This window comes from Semicossyphus pulcher, unplaced genomic scaffold (genome assembly GCF_022749685.1).
Source record: "Semicossyphus pulcher isolate SPU_LCO1_2020_fin unplaced genomic scaffold, fSemPul1.0.p SCAF_13, whole genome shotgun sequence".
Taxonomy (NCBI): domain Eukaryota; kingdom Metazoa; phylum Chordata; class Actinopteri; order Labriformes; family Labridae; genus Semicossyphus; species Semicossyphus pulcher.
The window spans coordinates 22617210-22633293 of NW_027211637.1; the positions used below are offsets into that span (position 1 = coordinate 22617210).

A 16084-nucleotide genomic window follows, 5' to 3' on the forward strand; every position below is an offset into this window, starting at 1 on the left:
ATATTTGTGGTTATTAAAATATAGGAAAAGCGTAAAATAATTTGAAATATTAAAAAAAAAAAACGCGGTGCAAGTACGATTTGAGCGCAGCCTATAGATGAGGATGAGGAGGAGGGGGGGCGACTTTGAGATGACATTGAGGCTGTGTAGATGGGAGTTGAGTCTCTGGTTGTTGATGTTAGACAGTCGCACAAGGCGAAGCGGCTGCTGCCCGTGTTGATTCAGCCTCCTCCTCCTCCTCCTCTTCTTCTTCTTCCTCCTCTTCTTCCTCCTCCTGGTCTTCAGCACTGCTCCCCGCTGGACAGCTCCCGCTTGGACATCCTCTGTAACGCTGCATGGTCCCTTTAAGTCTTTTAATGGAAGTAACATCTATTTATGTTCCAAGAAATATTGGGAGTTTACAACTTCATCCACAGGAGGAATCTACGGATACCTCGCTTCGAGATTTGTGGCAGGCAGCGTATCCTCGGCGGCACAGATCCCACATTCATTGTGAGTAAACTGGCTGCTGAATTTCTGCGTCTGTCTGTGCGTGTGTGCGCGTTTGAACCCTCTTTTAAGCCCTCTACTTAATGCATGATTCCCTTTTCTCCCAAAATGTAGTCTTTGTGAGTGTGATTAAATTGTGAATGAGACTGTCAATATGTTGCTGGGGTCAATGTAATGACTGCATGATGAGCTCTGCACCTACATGCTGTAGCCAATTAAATGCAGAATTGATTACTGTTTGCTAGTCTATTGGACGGTGCAAAATGTGGAGACGCGTTCTGGTGCGTCTAATAACGCGTTTGGCTCTCAATTAATCGGGTAGAATGGGGAGGCTATTTGTGCAGCTTGATGCGTAAAGCTTTTACGCATTGGACATCCCTTTGTCTCCAGTATGCGTTTTGTGTTCCAGTTTGTTTGAGACCTCTCTGTATCCCTGCTGCTTGAAAATCTGTACGTGGATAACTGTTTGGAGAATCTGCAGGTGGTAATTGGTGGACTTGATTATGCTTAATTCTCATAGGCTATTTGCTTTTGCTACGGCGCGTCTCGCGCTTTGAGTGCATGTTTTGGATCCTGTAATTTGTCTTAAAGTTTTCGTCGCTGTCAGTGTTATCAATTCCCTTTTCCTTTCTTTTTTTTGGGATATATTTTTGCAGACTTTTTTTTAGGCTACCGTGTGTGCTGATTTGGATTTCACTGCTGTTAATTTACGCGCAATCTGTCGTATGTGTTTTAGTTCTGGGATCAAGTCCAGCATGACTTTGCCATCGATGGTTTTTAGATGTTTGTTGAGTCAGATATGAATGAAAATTTTGTCAGGGAGCCAAATGTTCATTAGATGCTTAAATATGCATATTTTCAGTAAAACAGTCAATGTTTGGGTTTAATCTATATTTCTATATTGTCTGTCGAGGTCTAAATGAATGTTGTGCAAAATATGTCCTTATTTGCTTCACAAGTAACCAACATTTTCAGCGCCTCCTGAAAAAAAACCGACCAAATGCTCTATTCACGATTCCAGGTTAACGGCGACTGACGAGCCGTGTGTGCACAGGCTTCATCTCCAGACATTTGGTCCAAAGGTTAGGTCTAAAAACCGCGAAGCTGCTGTCTACGTGGACTGGTGCTGAAGCCTCCCGTCCGACTGCCAGGACCTCTGCCAAACCCAGAGACATGGCGACGAACGGCACCAAAACGGATGGACAAGTCACAGAACTGAACGAGGTGGCCACTAACAATGACAAACCCAAGTCACTGGACGTGAAGCCCGAGAAGCAGAAAAAGGAATTGCCTGACAGAGAAACATGGGGAGGGAAATTTGATTTTCTCCTGTCGTGTGTGGGTTATGCAATTGGACTGGGAAACGTGTGGAGATTTCCCTATCTGTGTGGAAAAAACGGAGGAGGTAAACAATATTTTCACTGCTAATTTAAGCACACTGCACGGCCCATTCAGCTCCACGGTGCACGTACATAGTCGAGCCTGCCTAATTGACCGTGTCGATTACATGAAAAGAATTAATATCACCTACATTTGCAACTCTAATTAATTTATGTTGTGCTGTGGTGTTTTAAGTAGTGCGTCAGTGCAGCTTTAGCATAAAATTAGTCCCTTTTTTTAATGCAAAATCTACTTCTGTCCATGCAGGAGCCTTCTTGATTCCATATTTTTTGACCCTCATATTTGCTGGGGTCCCCTTGTTTCTACTGGAGTGCTCTCTTGGTCAATACACCTCAATTGGAGGGCTTGGTGTGTGGAAACTGGCTCCTATGTTTAAAGGTATACCTCTCTTAATACTTGTGGACATTTGTGTCTCCATATCGGGCCTGTCGTTAATAATATTTATGTTGTAGCTTATGCTGCTTTCAAAGTTATAATATGACATAAAATCAGGATTTATGGAGGCCACATATCCAATAACACGCTGCCTAATTCATTTCTGTATGATAGGTGTGGGCCTTGCAGCTGCTGTCCTGTCCTTCTGGCTTAACATTTACTACATTGTTATCATTTCTTGGGCCATTTACTACCTGTACAACTCCTTCACCACTGTAAGTATCACCCGGTGTGCTCACGTGACTCATAAACAGCATCACAGGGTCAAGGTTGGATACCTGTGGGGCATGTAAAATACCTGAATGTGTCAGGAAAGAAAGAAATCACTATAATCTTTGTTTTGCAGGACCTTCCATGGAGCTCTTGTAACAATCCGTGGAACACAGATAAATGTTATACAAACCACTCCATTGCAGACACCACCAATCTCACCAGTGCAGTGGTCGAGTTTTGGGAGTAAGATATTGACTGCTTTTCTTTTGCTTTTCACAACAGCAGAGCTTTAAAGTATCCTGCATGCATCCCAGAGATACATAAAAGACAGCCTCCTCCTCTGCTGCTGCTGCTGCACGCTTATTTCTCTGTGTGGATAATAGTCTTGTTGTTGCTCGCTCTGACTTATAGGCGCAACATGCATGAAATGACCGATGGCTTGGAAAAACCAGGCCAGATTCGAGTGCCACTGGCTATAACGCTGGCCATCGCCTGGGTCCTTGTGTACTTCTGTATCTGGAAAGGGGTTGGCTGGACAGGGAAGGTAAGAGATTTGGGTGTCTATGCTACACCGATTCCCAATAAGCAGTTGTACGTGACAGCTATGCAATATTAATCAGCGTGATATCGCTTCATCAATCATTCAGATTGCAGTCAGCATTGTCCAGATTGATTTCAAAATAAGAGAAAAGACATCAAACACTCATGTTCACTAATCCCGCTGTGCCTCTTGGTGGCTCCTCTAATTCCAACCCTCCTGACACAGAGTCTACACTGAGTGTGGATTCATGATAGGAGGAGCAACAAACAGCCATACGCTTCAATCTGGTTTTGTCCTCTCCCTCGACTTGGAGCAGCTTCCCTCCCCCGGGGTGCCACATTTCGAAAGTCTAACGCGGCACGTGACCGTGGCAAATAAAATTTGTTTTGGTCACAAAATACCCCCCCCCCCCAACCCCCTGCACGCTTTGTGCACACAATGCTTGCACCGAGTTATACATGCACACAGACACTGGAAGTGAAGCTGCAGTGATACATGTGCACAATATTTGGTCCTTTTCTTTTGTCTGGAATAGACTAAAAGTGTATCTATAAAAATTGTCCTGATAATATTCTGTGTGCATCATAAATGCACTGAAGATGCAGCAGTGTCATCCTCCTAAATACTGTCTCACATGTTATAGGTGGTCTACTTCTCGGCTACATACCCCTACTTCATGCTGTTCATTCTCTTCATCCGTGGGGTGACTCTACCTGGAGCTAGAGAAGGAATTCTTTTCTACATCACCCCTGACTTTGAAAAACTCAAAGAATCGGAGGTAATAACATATAATCATGTGATTCGTACCTGTGTGCTGCATGCCTGAGTGAGCACAGCTCGGCCTCACGCTGCTAAAATGCTTGTGTTCCTTTGTCAGGTATGGCTGGATGCAGCCACGCAGATCTTTTTCTCCTACGGATTGGGATTGGGGTCGCTTATAGCCCTGGGCAGCTATAACCCTTTCAATAACAATGTTTACAGGTAAGACCGGTGATGAGTCCTGAACAGAGATCCTCTATGAGACAGAGGTTCAGCTGAATTTAATAAATCAGAGCAAATCGTAGTGGCTGAAGTAATTAAAATGCTGCTTTGTTACTGAAGCATATGTCCCTATTGAAGACCTTATTCAAGGATACTCTGTAAGAGCCCTTAAAGGGTCTTATTAATGCGAGTTGCTGGCAGGAATACAGTAACAATCAAAGGAGAAGGTTGTTTCTTTCTGTCGGTGTGCGTGCTGGAGGGAAAAAAAATCATGATTGCGAAGCCTGAGTGTTTTCTCCAGCAGCCCCATGGTTCTGGGTCACATAAACAATCGGTTACATAAAAATAGTTGCTTTCATTTTGTGCCCTTGTTTCAGATGAATCCATCTTCCCACATCTTTATCTATTGAAAAATACATATTCGATGTTTCATTATCTGTAACAAGCTCTTAAATCAAATCTGAAATTTGTGTTTTTTGCCGAGCAGCTGTACAATCAAAGGGAATTAAAGGCAGTGGTGCTTTCTCGCAGCTACTCTTAGAGGTCTCAGCCTCTCCTGTGTGGACTCTTTTGAGGGAAGCTTAATGCATGAACACACGGAAAAAGAGTGAACTTAAATGTTTGACAACAGGCCTATTTTATATTTCCTCTCCCCAGAGACTCTGTCATTGTGTGCTGCATCAACTCCTGTACCAGCATGTTTGCTGGCTTTGTAATCTTCTCTATTGTTGGCTTCATGTCACACGTGACAAAGAAAGACATCGCCGACGTAGCAGCTTCAGGTAACTACGGATTGAATGTGTGCTTTCTTCTGTCTGTGCACGGAAAGAAATGTGCACTGTCATTGATACTGACTGCTAAACACGGCTTTTTGTCATCAAATCTGTGTGAATTTGTGTTTTCTATGATTGTTCCTCTTTACCATGCAGGTCCTGGCTTAGCTTTCCTGGCCTACCCCGAGGCTGTAACCCAGTTGCCTGTGTCTCCTGTCTGGGCCATTCTGTTCTTCTCCATGCTGCTCATGCTGGGGATAGACAGCCAGGTAAGGGGCTTGGAGATGATCTGCTCATGGGCTGACCTAAATATTTAAAATGCAAGTACATATCATGCAGCTCGCCCCTGCTCCCTTCATGATAAGCGTGCAATTTGCTCCTTGTGGACAGATATAGCTGAGCCCTGACATCAGCTGTCAGGTCTTTTTAATGCAACTTTCTCACCTCCGGTTGCCCACAGGTTTCACTGTCGGGATTTCTTTCTTTCGTGTTTGATATTCGGGTTCGAACGAGGCCACACTGCAGCTGTATGCGAACAGCACTTCAAAGTAAAAGACATAAATTATAACCCCGCTTTTGATGTCACAGCAAGTGAGCCTTTGCGCAACAGAGTCATTACCAAAATGACCTCCAAGAAGTGGATGCTTGGTCATTCAGAAGATTACGTTAGCGTTTTTGTCCCATGGTTTGATGCACACTGCGATTCTATGTCATCTCTCATCATCAGTTAGCCTGACCGCTAAGATAAAACTTCTTTGGTGAGGAAAACAGTTTGCAGAATATCCACAGACCTCAGATGCTCTTTGCGACAAAGAACATGAAAGCGGCGCATTTTCACGCTTATTAACGCACTGTTTTTATGATTCTGTCCTTCAGTTCTGCACCGTCGAAGGCTTCATCACCGCGCTGGTGGATGAGTTCCCCCACGCTCTGAGGGGAAGACGAGAGCTCTTCATCGCCGTTGTCTGTCTGGTGTCCTATGTGATCGGACTGTCAAACATCACACAGGTGCGGCAGGGCAGCTCTCTTACGTAACCGCAGACTGTTAAAGGCACGAGATTAATCGAATGAGTTACGGAGGCTGAAGATGTAATTAAAAGATTAGAAGTAAAAAATCATGCATCTATGAGTGGGCAGGAGAAGTTTTAAGGTGTTCTCTTAACGGAATCAAATGCATATTTTATCACGTACCTGCAAAATGAGTGTTTTTATAGCACATTTCTGTTTTCTGTATGCAGGGTGGAATCTATGTGTTCAAACTGTTCGACTATTACTCAGCCAGTGGGATGTGTCTGCTGTTCTTGGTCTTCTTCGAGTGCATCTCCATATCCTGGTGCTACGGTGCGTATCCTATCAATCTTTCATCCAATGTTGCAAAACTGAGCCAAATTATCTTTCATAACGTGTATTTTTCTTCCACTTAAACAGAATAAGATATATAAAATATCACATAGATGAATTTTCGATGTAAATATGCAGGTGAGAAAGCGCCACACCTCTGCGCAGCTTCAAACGCTGCTCAGCCTCAAGGTCATGAGCACCCGTGTGTTCCACCTCGCCGTCCTCATCATTATGCGTGGCGGACCGGCAGCAAATTGAAATAAATTGGATATGAATATTTTGATCATGGATTCATTTGTCTCGCAGGTGTGAACAAGTTCTACGACAACATCCAGGAGATGATTGGCTACAAGCCGTGTATATGGTGGAAGATGTGCTGGGTCGTGTTCACCCCGCTCATCGTCGGTGTGAGTACTCTGCGCTAATACAAGCGTACATCTAAAGTCATGACATGAGGAATGAGACAATAAATAAAGTCAATATTACCTGCCTGCAGCCATGTCAGGCTCAGACAGAGCCGCCCGGAGTCAGCGGTGTCAGGATGCATCAAGTGTCTCTTGTCTCCCACAGGGGGTGTTCTTGTTCAGCGCCATACAAATGGTTCCTCTCAAGATGGGAGACTACGTGTTCCCAGGATGGGGTCAGGGAGTGGGCTGGCTCATGGCGATGTCCTCAATGGTTCTCATACCAGGATACATGGTTTATATGTATATGGGACTCAAGGGCACCTACAAAGAGGTAAGAAGAAAACTGTCTGCTTGGTTTGCTAGCGTCTGAAAGCTAACGCCCCCCCTCTCTTATGTAACCCATGATTGTCGTGTTTCTCTCCCAGCGACTTCGGATAATGCTCCAGCCTCCTGCAGTTGTCAGGCGGCCTCAGGAGAATGGACCCGAGCAGCAGGCGGAAACCAACACCGCTAACCTGTCCAGCCCTGCGAATCCAGCCAACCCTGCTAGCCCTACTAACCCAGCTCCCGCTAACCCTGCCAGCCCCGCTAACCCGGCTCCTGTAAACTCCACCAGCCCCGTGACCCCCGCTAACCCGGCTCCCCCTGCACCGGCTAATCCAACCGCCGCCACTAGCCCGGTGAACCCGGCGACTAGTCCCACCACCACCATCACCACCACTGTCACTACCACAGCCAGTCCGGCTATACCCCCTGCCACGACCACCACCACCACAACTGTTAGCCCGACCAGTCCACCACCCAACCCAGCTAGCCCAACGGAGCCCGTGAACCCCCCGAACCCGACAAGCCCGACCTCTAACCTGACCAATGCCGAGGCCAACGTGTAGACAACAAAGAAACCCTCATGGAGCATGTAGACAAAAGAGAACATTACAAAGGACTTCCAAGATTTTAATTGATTCACCTACCTCCAGGGGCAATATGTGATCAAAAAGCGATTTTCAAACCATGTTTAATTTTTCTGCATTTGTAAAAGCAAGCCAATGATGTCTTATTGTTGGTCTGCATTCTGAAAACAATATCAAAGACTGTTAGTGTTCACAAATACAACCATAAATCGGAACAAAAAAAGTGTAAACATACTGTGTAATACTGTGAGAAAAGAAAAAATATCGAGATATAGATTAGAGATTTGTTGAATATCTTCATGAATCAAGTAAATACCGTGTGAATATAGTAGATGAAGTAGTGAACAAAATTGACATCATTGAAGAGTGCAAAAGATGGCGTCAATTTTACCGTGGATGTTTACTAAACCTCACACAGTTGTCTCTTTTCCAAACGTTGCACTCTGTGAGGTCAAACTACAGGCCACAAGGCGAACCGGGGAGCTCGACGTAAGCACAATGCCAATAAGAAGTTCATGTTTAGGAGCTCTGGAGCAAACCAGTATTTGTTGCAAAAGATTTTGTGTGTGAGAGAGACTGTTATTTTTTCCTTCCTTTTTTTTCAGTAAAAAAAAAGGGAAAAACTTGTATGTGATCGAGACATTTTTAGAGTTATTTTTAGGATGTTTTATACTATATGTGTTGTGATGGAGGACCAAAATCAATAGGCAGACAAAAGCAAAAACTATGCCATTTTAGTGTTCGGTTGGCAAAAGCACAGGGTACTAAAGAAGTACGACAAAAAAAAAAAAGAAGAAAAAGAAAAAGCACAGGGTTAGAGAAGTGATTTACAAACATCGACTATCCCTTAATGCTGACAGTCAATCCTGTTTACGTTTTGCATGCTTTCCTCAGGAACATCAGAGACAAACTCTGACATGTCTCCTGACTAATAAAAAAAAAAGAAGAAGAAGAGAGAGACGGCCTTAAGCCAATCGACCAATTTCAGCCAAGCCATAGTCTGTTTACACGACTGGGCGGAAATATAACTTTGTATGCTAGCACAAAAACCTGGACCAACTCTGTGTTTAAGTACAGTCTTTTCTTTTCTTTATGTGTACTGATCAATTATAGTTTGATCAATATGTATTCAGCAATACATATGTAGATGTATAAGTGCAGGCCAGTAAGCAGGTGGTCTGTTTCTCTTTTTGTTTCTGTTGTCTTTGCTTTACTAGTGAAAAGCACAAAGCTTTAATTTCCCCAGACTTTTGCCATGGCGTGTTAGGACAATGTTAGTTTGCTTCTATGGCAGCTACTGTGAAAAGGCATCTGGTTGAACAGAACATGTTTACTCTGAAAAGCAAAACAACTGAGCGAAAATGTGAAATGGCTACAGTTCATGTCCTGTGAATTTTGTATAAAGTTACTCTACCACAGTTTTCTCTGGAACTTTGTTGTAAAACTGTACCGTGTAAAACATGTAACTGTGAATGTCTGTATTACATTGGAAGTTATTGTCTAAATGTTGAAAAAATGGAGTTGCTGTTTTCTGCAATAATATTTTGATCACAGAAGCTAAAGCACATATCTTACAGAAATATACGAAATGATGATGACAATGAAGATACTGACGATTATATTAAAAATAGAAACTATGTCTAGTAAAACAATATTGTTTTGTATATTTTTAACTGTCTCACTGCCTAATGTAAAACATAATATAAACATGATATGTATCTAAATGGTGTCAAATGATAAAGCACGATTGTTATGTTATACAAACAGAAAAAGACTGAAAAAATAAAGAGTTATAGAAAATATAAATACAATACATGCCTGGCATATGTCCCTTATAGCATGTGTGTTTAAAGTAGCAGCCCCGTGCTGGGTTGAAACCCTCTTATCAGGAAATTAGGTCAGCCCCACAACCCTCTGAAAAGATGTACGCCGCGCTGAATCCGCCGCTAGTAATTGGCTATTGTTCCCTCTCTTGTAGATAAACCCCGATGTTGTCTGGAGCATTTCCAGTCAATAGATAAATAAAAATGCGAGACCGATAAAGCGACACGCAGGGATTAAGTGAGAAAAAAAAAAAAAATGCTGCAAAGCTGGATTTTTTTGTTGTGTTAGAATGAGGCCAGGTGGGACGTGTTAAAAATTAAACAAAAACCTCTCTTCGGTAGTTTTGGGTGAGGACGACATCCAGCTTAGCTCTCCCATGGGGGTAAGGGAGGGAAAAAAAGGAGTAAACATTACTGTAAGAAAGAAACATCAAAAGAGAACGAGAGGGAAGCGTCTGCGGCTCTTCCTTGAGGTTTATTGAGTGTCAGAAACACAAGCTGATAGAGAGAGGCCTCCTCGGCAAGAAAAACATCACCACAGAACAGCTCTGGCCCCGGGGCCTGGCGAGCCCACCCGCCCCATCTCCCCAACCTCTTATGGCTCTGTGTGTATCTATGTGTGTGTGCGTCTTCTCCCCCCACCTCCTGCAGTCGCTGCTTCCATTAGCTTCCAGTGTGATAAAGGAGACGGCACCAGCTGACACCACCACAATGACTCGCCGTGGAAAAAAAGAATGAGATGTCCCCTCTAGTAGCTTGTGGCAAACTGTGTGTGTGTGTGTGGGAGAGGGAGGTTGGGGACAGAGTGCTGTGTCTGAGTGGACTGGGGTTTGAATAATGCCCCTCATGGCAGCTCATATAAACTAGCCCCTGATGGATGACTTACTAGCCTCCTTTATTCCCAGTTGTGTAATTTAGCATCATTACCTATGAAAACCAGTCACCGCCGAGACAAGCCAAACTGATGTCTTACGTCCACCAGAGCCATAGATCATGATTTCGTGCAGGGGAGGACAGCAGAGGGAAGCTCTTGATTAGTTGGGAGCAATCCAGCAGAAGACAATTAGTCTGAGGTTAGGGCCGGCAGTTTTCAGCAGCTTCAGGATTGATGGATAAAACTTGCTAAAATGTTTTTCATTATACTTTCACTTAAAAACACGCGTCTTTCTGGGCTTTAGGAGGATGCTAAATATGTGCTTTCCTTTTGTCTACTGGAGACGGTTATAGAAATATTTGACCTATTTCTTAACATCTTTTTTTCCCCCTCTTTGAACAATACTTGCTGACATCACAGCTGGATTTGAAAGCCATTGGCTGAGTGATCTGATAGGGAATACCAGCTATTTTATCATAGTGAAATGTTGGGTTTTGCCATAGAAAATGGTGCTTGAGTCACAAATTTCAACAGCCGTCATGGCAGGAATCGATGGCCACCTCGGGGTTGGACTCCGAGCAAAATTAGGGCATGGCAATCTTCGTTGGGGTGCAATTTTCTTTTTTTCCTTGACCTTTTTGGCTCCTTCTTCTTGCTTTTTCTGTCCTGTGCTATCTGTTTCATGTGTTATTTCATTCAGTTTGAGTCAAATTTTTCACATGGATGGATTCACTTTAAGGGGCGGGAGGGGGGTGAAGACGGAAGGTACCGCTGAGCCTGCGTTACAATAGCCTATTAAAAATCTGGGACCATGTAGCCCAACATCTAGTGGGCCACAGCCAGCAGGTCAATTATTCATTTTTCTAGCATGGGCCGAATATGCTTTGCACATTACTCAGCACCTTTAAGCTGTGTTTGCACTTCTGGTTAGATGCTAAGCTTATTTTCATTTTGTTGTTAAAGTTATAGTCTTGAAGATTTTCATGTAAATAAATGTCTGTTAAGTCACTATCTATCGCCGAATGAGGTAACGCAATGGTGATTGAGCCTATGGCCCACTGATGAAAGCCTTTGCATTTGCAGTATTACAGACTGGCTTTCTGTGGCGACATTCGTGGAAAAAAACTCACAAGCCGTGCCCAGTTAGTGACGCATTTTCCATCAGCCAGCAGTGGTTGGTCTGCCAGAGAGGGTAGGCGGAGCTAAGCAGCTGCACTTTCGGTGTCTGTAAGCACTGCGAGGAAACGGTAATCTGCTATGGCTGAACTAACAAAGAAAAGATCGATGACTACAGATACAACTTCAACAATAAGTGAAAATCCAAAGAAAAAGAAACAAATTGGACGCTCAGATGAAGGCAAACAGTCTGAAAAGGAAAGCGACCGTCAGCGAGGAAAATCAAGAGTTACAACCGTAACAAAGGGAGCCAACTGTTGACATCTGGCTATGTGGGAGGTATGCGCCCACAAGTGCCTTTTATCGCCATAAGGTGCCGCTAGAGAGAACGAAACTGAGAACTTTGAGATTACATCTTTAAGTACTTGTGCTTGTGCAATGACTATAAAGTTGAATCTTATCTTATCTAATCTAATTTGGACACACCTCACCTGTCAATTATTTGGTTTGTCCTGTTGTGTTTTTCCCAGAGCTGCACCTTTAGCCTCACTGACTAAGACAGGTCACGACCTTCCTAACAGCAGTGGCGTTAGCCAAGTTGGATCTAAGGTCCGAACAGCTTGGGTCTTTACTTAGCCAGTCTAACTGCTTGGGATAATTCTGTTTTAATTTGGTGAGATTCATCAGTCAGTTTTTGCAGTAATGAGTCAATAGAGGAAACACCTCTCAAAGTGTGGGAGTGTCTTTTTCTTCTCCTGTCTCATTATGTCGATAATATTAAACCCATTGTCTCTGTTACAGTGATGAAGGGGTTTATAAATAAACCTGACCATGTACATCAGCTGTGTGTTTATATCAGCGCTGTACACATTAATTGATATAGATAGCATTAATTAATGTGGCGCTACTTTTTCATGCAGAGTCTCTGGGCTTATCAGCTCCATTTTGTGACCAGATCTGAGCAGGGGGACAGTGTTTGGTGTTTAGCATTTCTTGGCACTCTCTGTCGCGAGCCTATTTTTAAAGTTAAAAAGTGCTCGCAGTGTGGCCGCAAGAGAGGACACTGAAGAAGCAAACTGGTGATCCATGATGCTTTTATGAAAGGATGACAGAACGCTACAGCTTATAAACTCACACAGGCTGCAATGATTAATCCTCACAGCCCACTTAGAGCAAGAAAAGCTAATTCTGCTGTGAAGATGAAAAGGCTGATAATGATGTTTAGACTCTCTCTGTTTTTAACCCCACTGCCAAAGGATTTTCTTAATCGGAACGCCCTACTGGGTCTATGTTGTCGTGGGTCAGCGAACCTGCGTATTTTGATGTGGATTTTGTGTGATCTTTTGTGACATTTTTCCTCTGATGCATTTTATTCGCCCCAGACTGCTGTCTGAGGTACGCTCACACGAGGATTCAAAGCAAATACATTAATGAATAACTAATCTTTGCAGATGCATGAATCTACATATCAATGTAATCAGAGGATGTTGTGTGCATGGCTATTTCCAGCAGAGGGGCTGAGAGGATGTCAAGCATGCAAAGCTCTCTCTGCATATATGCTAATTGGGCTCCATTTCCAGGCTGGATGTGAACCTTGCTGAAATGAACTTGTTTACCGATTTTTTTAAGGGACCCAAAGTGTCTTTTGGCCCATGCACACACACTGCACTGCTGCTTGCATGTGCGCCGCGCAGCTTGGTGAGCTGTAAGGTTAACGGGTGCACTCTGGGACATGTGATAATGTGGGCTCCCAATGATTTTTGCCGTTTGATACTGTGCTTCCCGTGACACAGCAAATATCGTGGTTATTTCAGGCGGAGGAGCTCGGAGGCAAGCGGAGCATACGACTTCTGTACGGATGCAAATATTAGATTCAGAGGGCCGATGCCAAAGAGGTTACCTTGTCACAAATAATAAGGGCTTATCTCACGCTGTTGGAATATCTCTGGGTTTGAATTAACAAATCCCCCCTCTTGTGGAAATTATACAGACCCTTCAAAAAGGGCTTCAATTTACATTACATTGCCCTGCCCCCATCTCGCCTCTCTACAATATCACATGCGCAAACCTGTGCCTGTCTGCCTCATCCGCTGTCTAATATTTAACTGTTTGAATTTCTCTTCTTTACATAGTGCTACATAGTGGGCCTGCATAATACAAAAACCGAAATATTTCATAAAAGCAGCCGAATCTCTGTAAGTGAGAGCGAATTTTTAAAAGTCCCAATAAAGAGGAATATTTCAGCTAATCAGAGACTTTCCCCTGCTACTTTCAGTTTGCTGTGGCGCTTCTTGTCTTTTGTCACAGCTTATAACATCTCCCCAATGTGCCAGAGGCTTATGGGGGAGTCATTGTAGATTACCGCCTGGGTCAAACACTGAATGCAAATCAGGCCGAGGAACAGGCGAAGTGAAACGCTGAGAGAGGAATCAGGGAGCAGAAGATATCTAGAAAAGCTACAGCAGTATTTTCCTACTACATACTATACATTTCAGCTGAGATGGAGAATGTGCGCACACATTGGGGTGTGTTTAATTAAAAAAAGAAGAAGAATATCTGAGCCGTGTATTCTGATAGTAAATGACAGTTTTCAGAGCTGTCTAATATACAGGGCTGAATAGCTAATGCCGAACGTGAGCAAAGGGGAGAAATTCCACATGGTGAGCAAGACATGTTACCCTGCCTGGATGTCACGCACAGTGGGCGCTCTGGATGATCTTGTGGCCCGATGTGAAGCTAGTGGGAGGAAGGGCTAGCTCTCCAGTGAAGCTCCTCTAATGGCTTCCTCCTGGATTTCCTGCCCAAAGGGTTTCAGGCCCTGTGCTGTACCCTGGGCCTCTTTAGGCGGTGGGACTTTGATAATAGCTGACAAATGAAAAACTCTGCCGACATCAGATACAGTTATTTGTTGCTCAGTTGTACACAGACATGACAACATGAGAAACATACTCCACTTCAATTTCATTCCTCTGCAGCTAATCTCCTGGAACACACCGACTTACACTGCCGCACCTGTAAGCACCTGCGTGCACGTACAGTACGTGCAAATGAAGTGTATTTGTGCAGGCACGTAGCATGCTTCATTTGCATAAATTGATGCATGCACATGTAATGCACGCTTGTGTTTGTGTGAGCATGGATTTGCTGTATATACAAATACTCAAGTTAAGTGTAAAGACGTGTGCAGGCAGCCGCTCCAGGCGCAGCTTTAGTAAAGACCCTCATGCTAAATAAGTTGTGTCAGATTACGCCAGCACACACTTAACACTTCAGTCCTCAGGATGCGGGCGGAATCTCCTCCGTTTATTACAGCGGGGAAATGAAAGAGAGGTGGAAGGTGCACAGCAGGTGGCTGAAGTTCATGACCCACAACGATTGTCAGATTTTATGTCATTAATTTGGAGTGATGTCTTTTAGTCCAAGTATTTATCATTGTATGTCCAATAGCCTTATCCCTGGTGATTATATTGTGTAACTTTTTACTGATTTTTATGTATTGATTTTGGATGTTTTATCGTTTTACTGATGTTGCAAATTTATATCTGATCTTGTCAGTTTTTTTGTTCTCATTGTCCATCGTTTTGTTCCGATGTGACGCACTTTCGGCTGCATGTTTGTATAAAAGGTGCTCAATAAAGGTGAGTTGTGTTAATCAAAATAAACTCTTAATAATGGGTTGTATTATTGTGACACAGAAATGCTTTGTATATATTTAAGGGGAGATTCACTGTTTTTGCGCGTGCAAACAAAATGTTGATTTATGTTTTTTGGCTCATGGTTATATGCAAATGTGACCAAGTGACCTCTACACGTGCTTTAAATGCATTATCCCCACTGTTGCATGACATTTTCACTCATGTAGTTATGCCCTTGACTGCACATAATGACTGTGCAAAATAAAGAATATTTTAGCTGGCCCCAATGCATAAAGAGCCTCTGTTTAAATAGAAGCCAAAGACTGAGACTAGCACACGAGGCACGTACAGTGCTCTGCTCTGGGAAACATTTTGAGGTCTGTTATGATGCTGTTTACTCTTTCTGACACATGGAAAACACACGGAAAACTTTTATGGAAGCACTGTCGTATGCAAACAAGCTCATTCATTCTCTATCTGTCTCGCTCGCTTCCCTAACCAACACACACACATGCAGACACACACGATGATTAAGAGGTCTGAAGGCCTTCAGGGCGCGCTTGGACTTGGGACTGCGGTGAATCATAGCTATGATGTGCTGCATGCTTTCTATTCTGATCTGTCACAGAGGTTTGGGAACTGTGCTCACTGATGAGTGAGCCGGACCAGGCAGGGGCCACGGCAGCCTGCCCAGTCTGTCCTCTCTCCTCCCCAGGCACCTCCGCTCGGCTCCCTCCCTCCCCTGAGTTCAACAGTGACAGGTAAGACGCCCCGAGACGAGTCTGCGCGCTACACGGCCCGAGAGAAGCAGCAGGGGTCAATGAGGTCAAGATGGAGACAAACAGTGACGCAAACAGGGCGCAATCATTGTCGTGACTTCAGCAGCACACATGAACAACAGGACAAACTTATTCAGCAGCACACGAGACATATGGTGGCATTTGAAAACGGGGGACTTTCAAAGACTGCTTCTGATATTTCATATTAATATGTGCAGATTAAACTTTCTACAGAATCCCTTATTCAGGGAAACACTTGTAACACCTGCCTCATATGTATCGGAAATTCAAAATCCATGTAAATAATGCTGTTGTTTGTTGTAAATGATGGTATTATGATGAATTAACAGTTGTTCATCTCAAGA

The 16084-nt window shown here is 43.7% G+C and overlaps 1 protein-coding gene across 2 annotated transcripts; it reads left to right on the forward strand.

The window, feature by feature from the left end:
• Positions 1-212: 212 nt before the first annotated feature.
• Positions 213-9304, forward strand: slc6a1a (solute carrier family 6 member 1a). Of its 2 annotated transcripts, none has more exons than XM_069659354.1 (15): positions 213-492; positions 1511-1894; positions 2137-2268; positions 2440-2540; positions 2672-2781; positions 2950-3082; positions 3723-3857; positions 3957-4060; positions 4718-4842; positions 4990-5102; positions 5710-5841; positions 6072-6174; positions 6481-6581; positions 6745-6912; positions 7007-9304. In XM_069659354.1, exons 2-15 carry the CDS (start codon positions 1663-1665, stop codon positions 7469-7471), a joined length of 2154 nt encoding a protein of 717 aa, XP_069515455.1. In that variant the 5' UTR covers positions 213-492; positions 1511-1662; the 3' UTR covers positions 7472-9304. The 2 variants fall into 2 exon arrangements, with proteins under 2 accessions (XP_069515455.1, XP_069515456.1); XM_069659355.1 differs by lacking the exon at positions 213-492 and adding an exon at positions 1137-1212.
• Positions 9305-16084: the final 6780 nt, after the last annotated feature.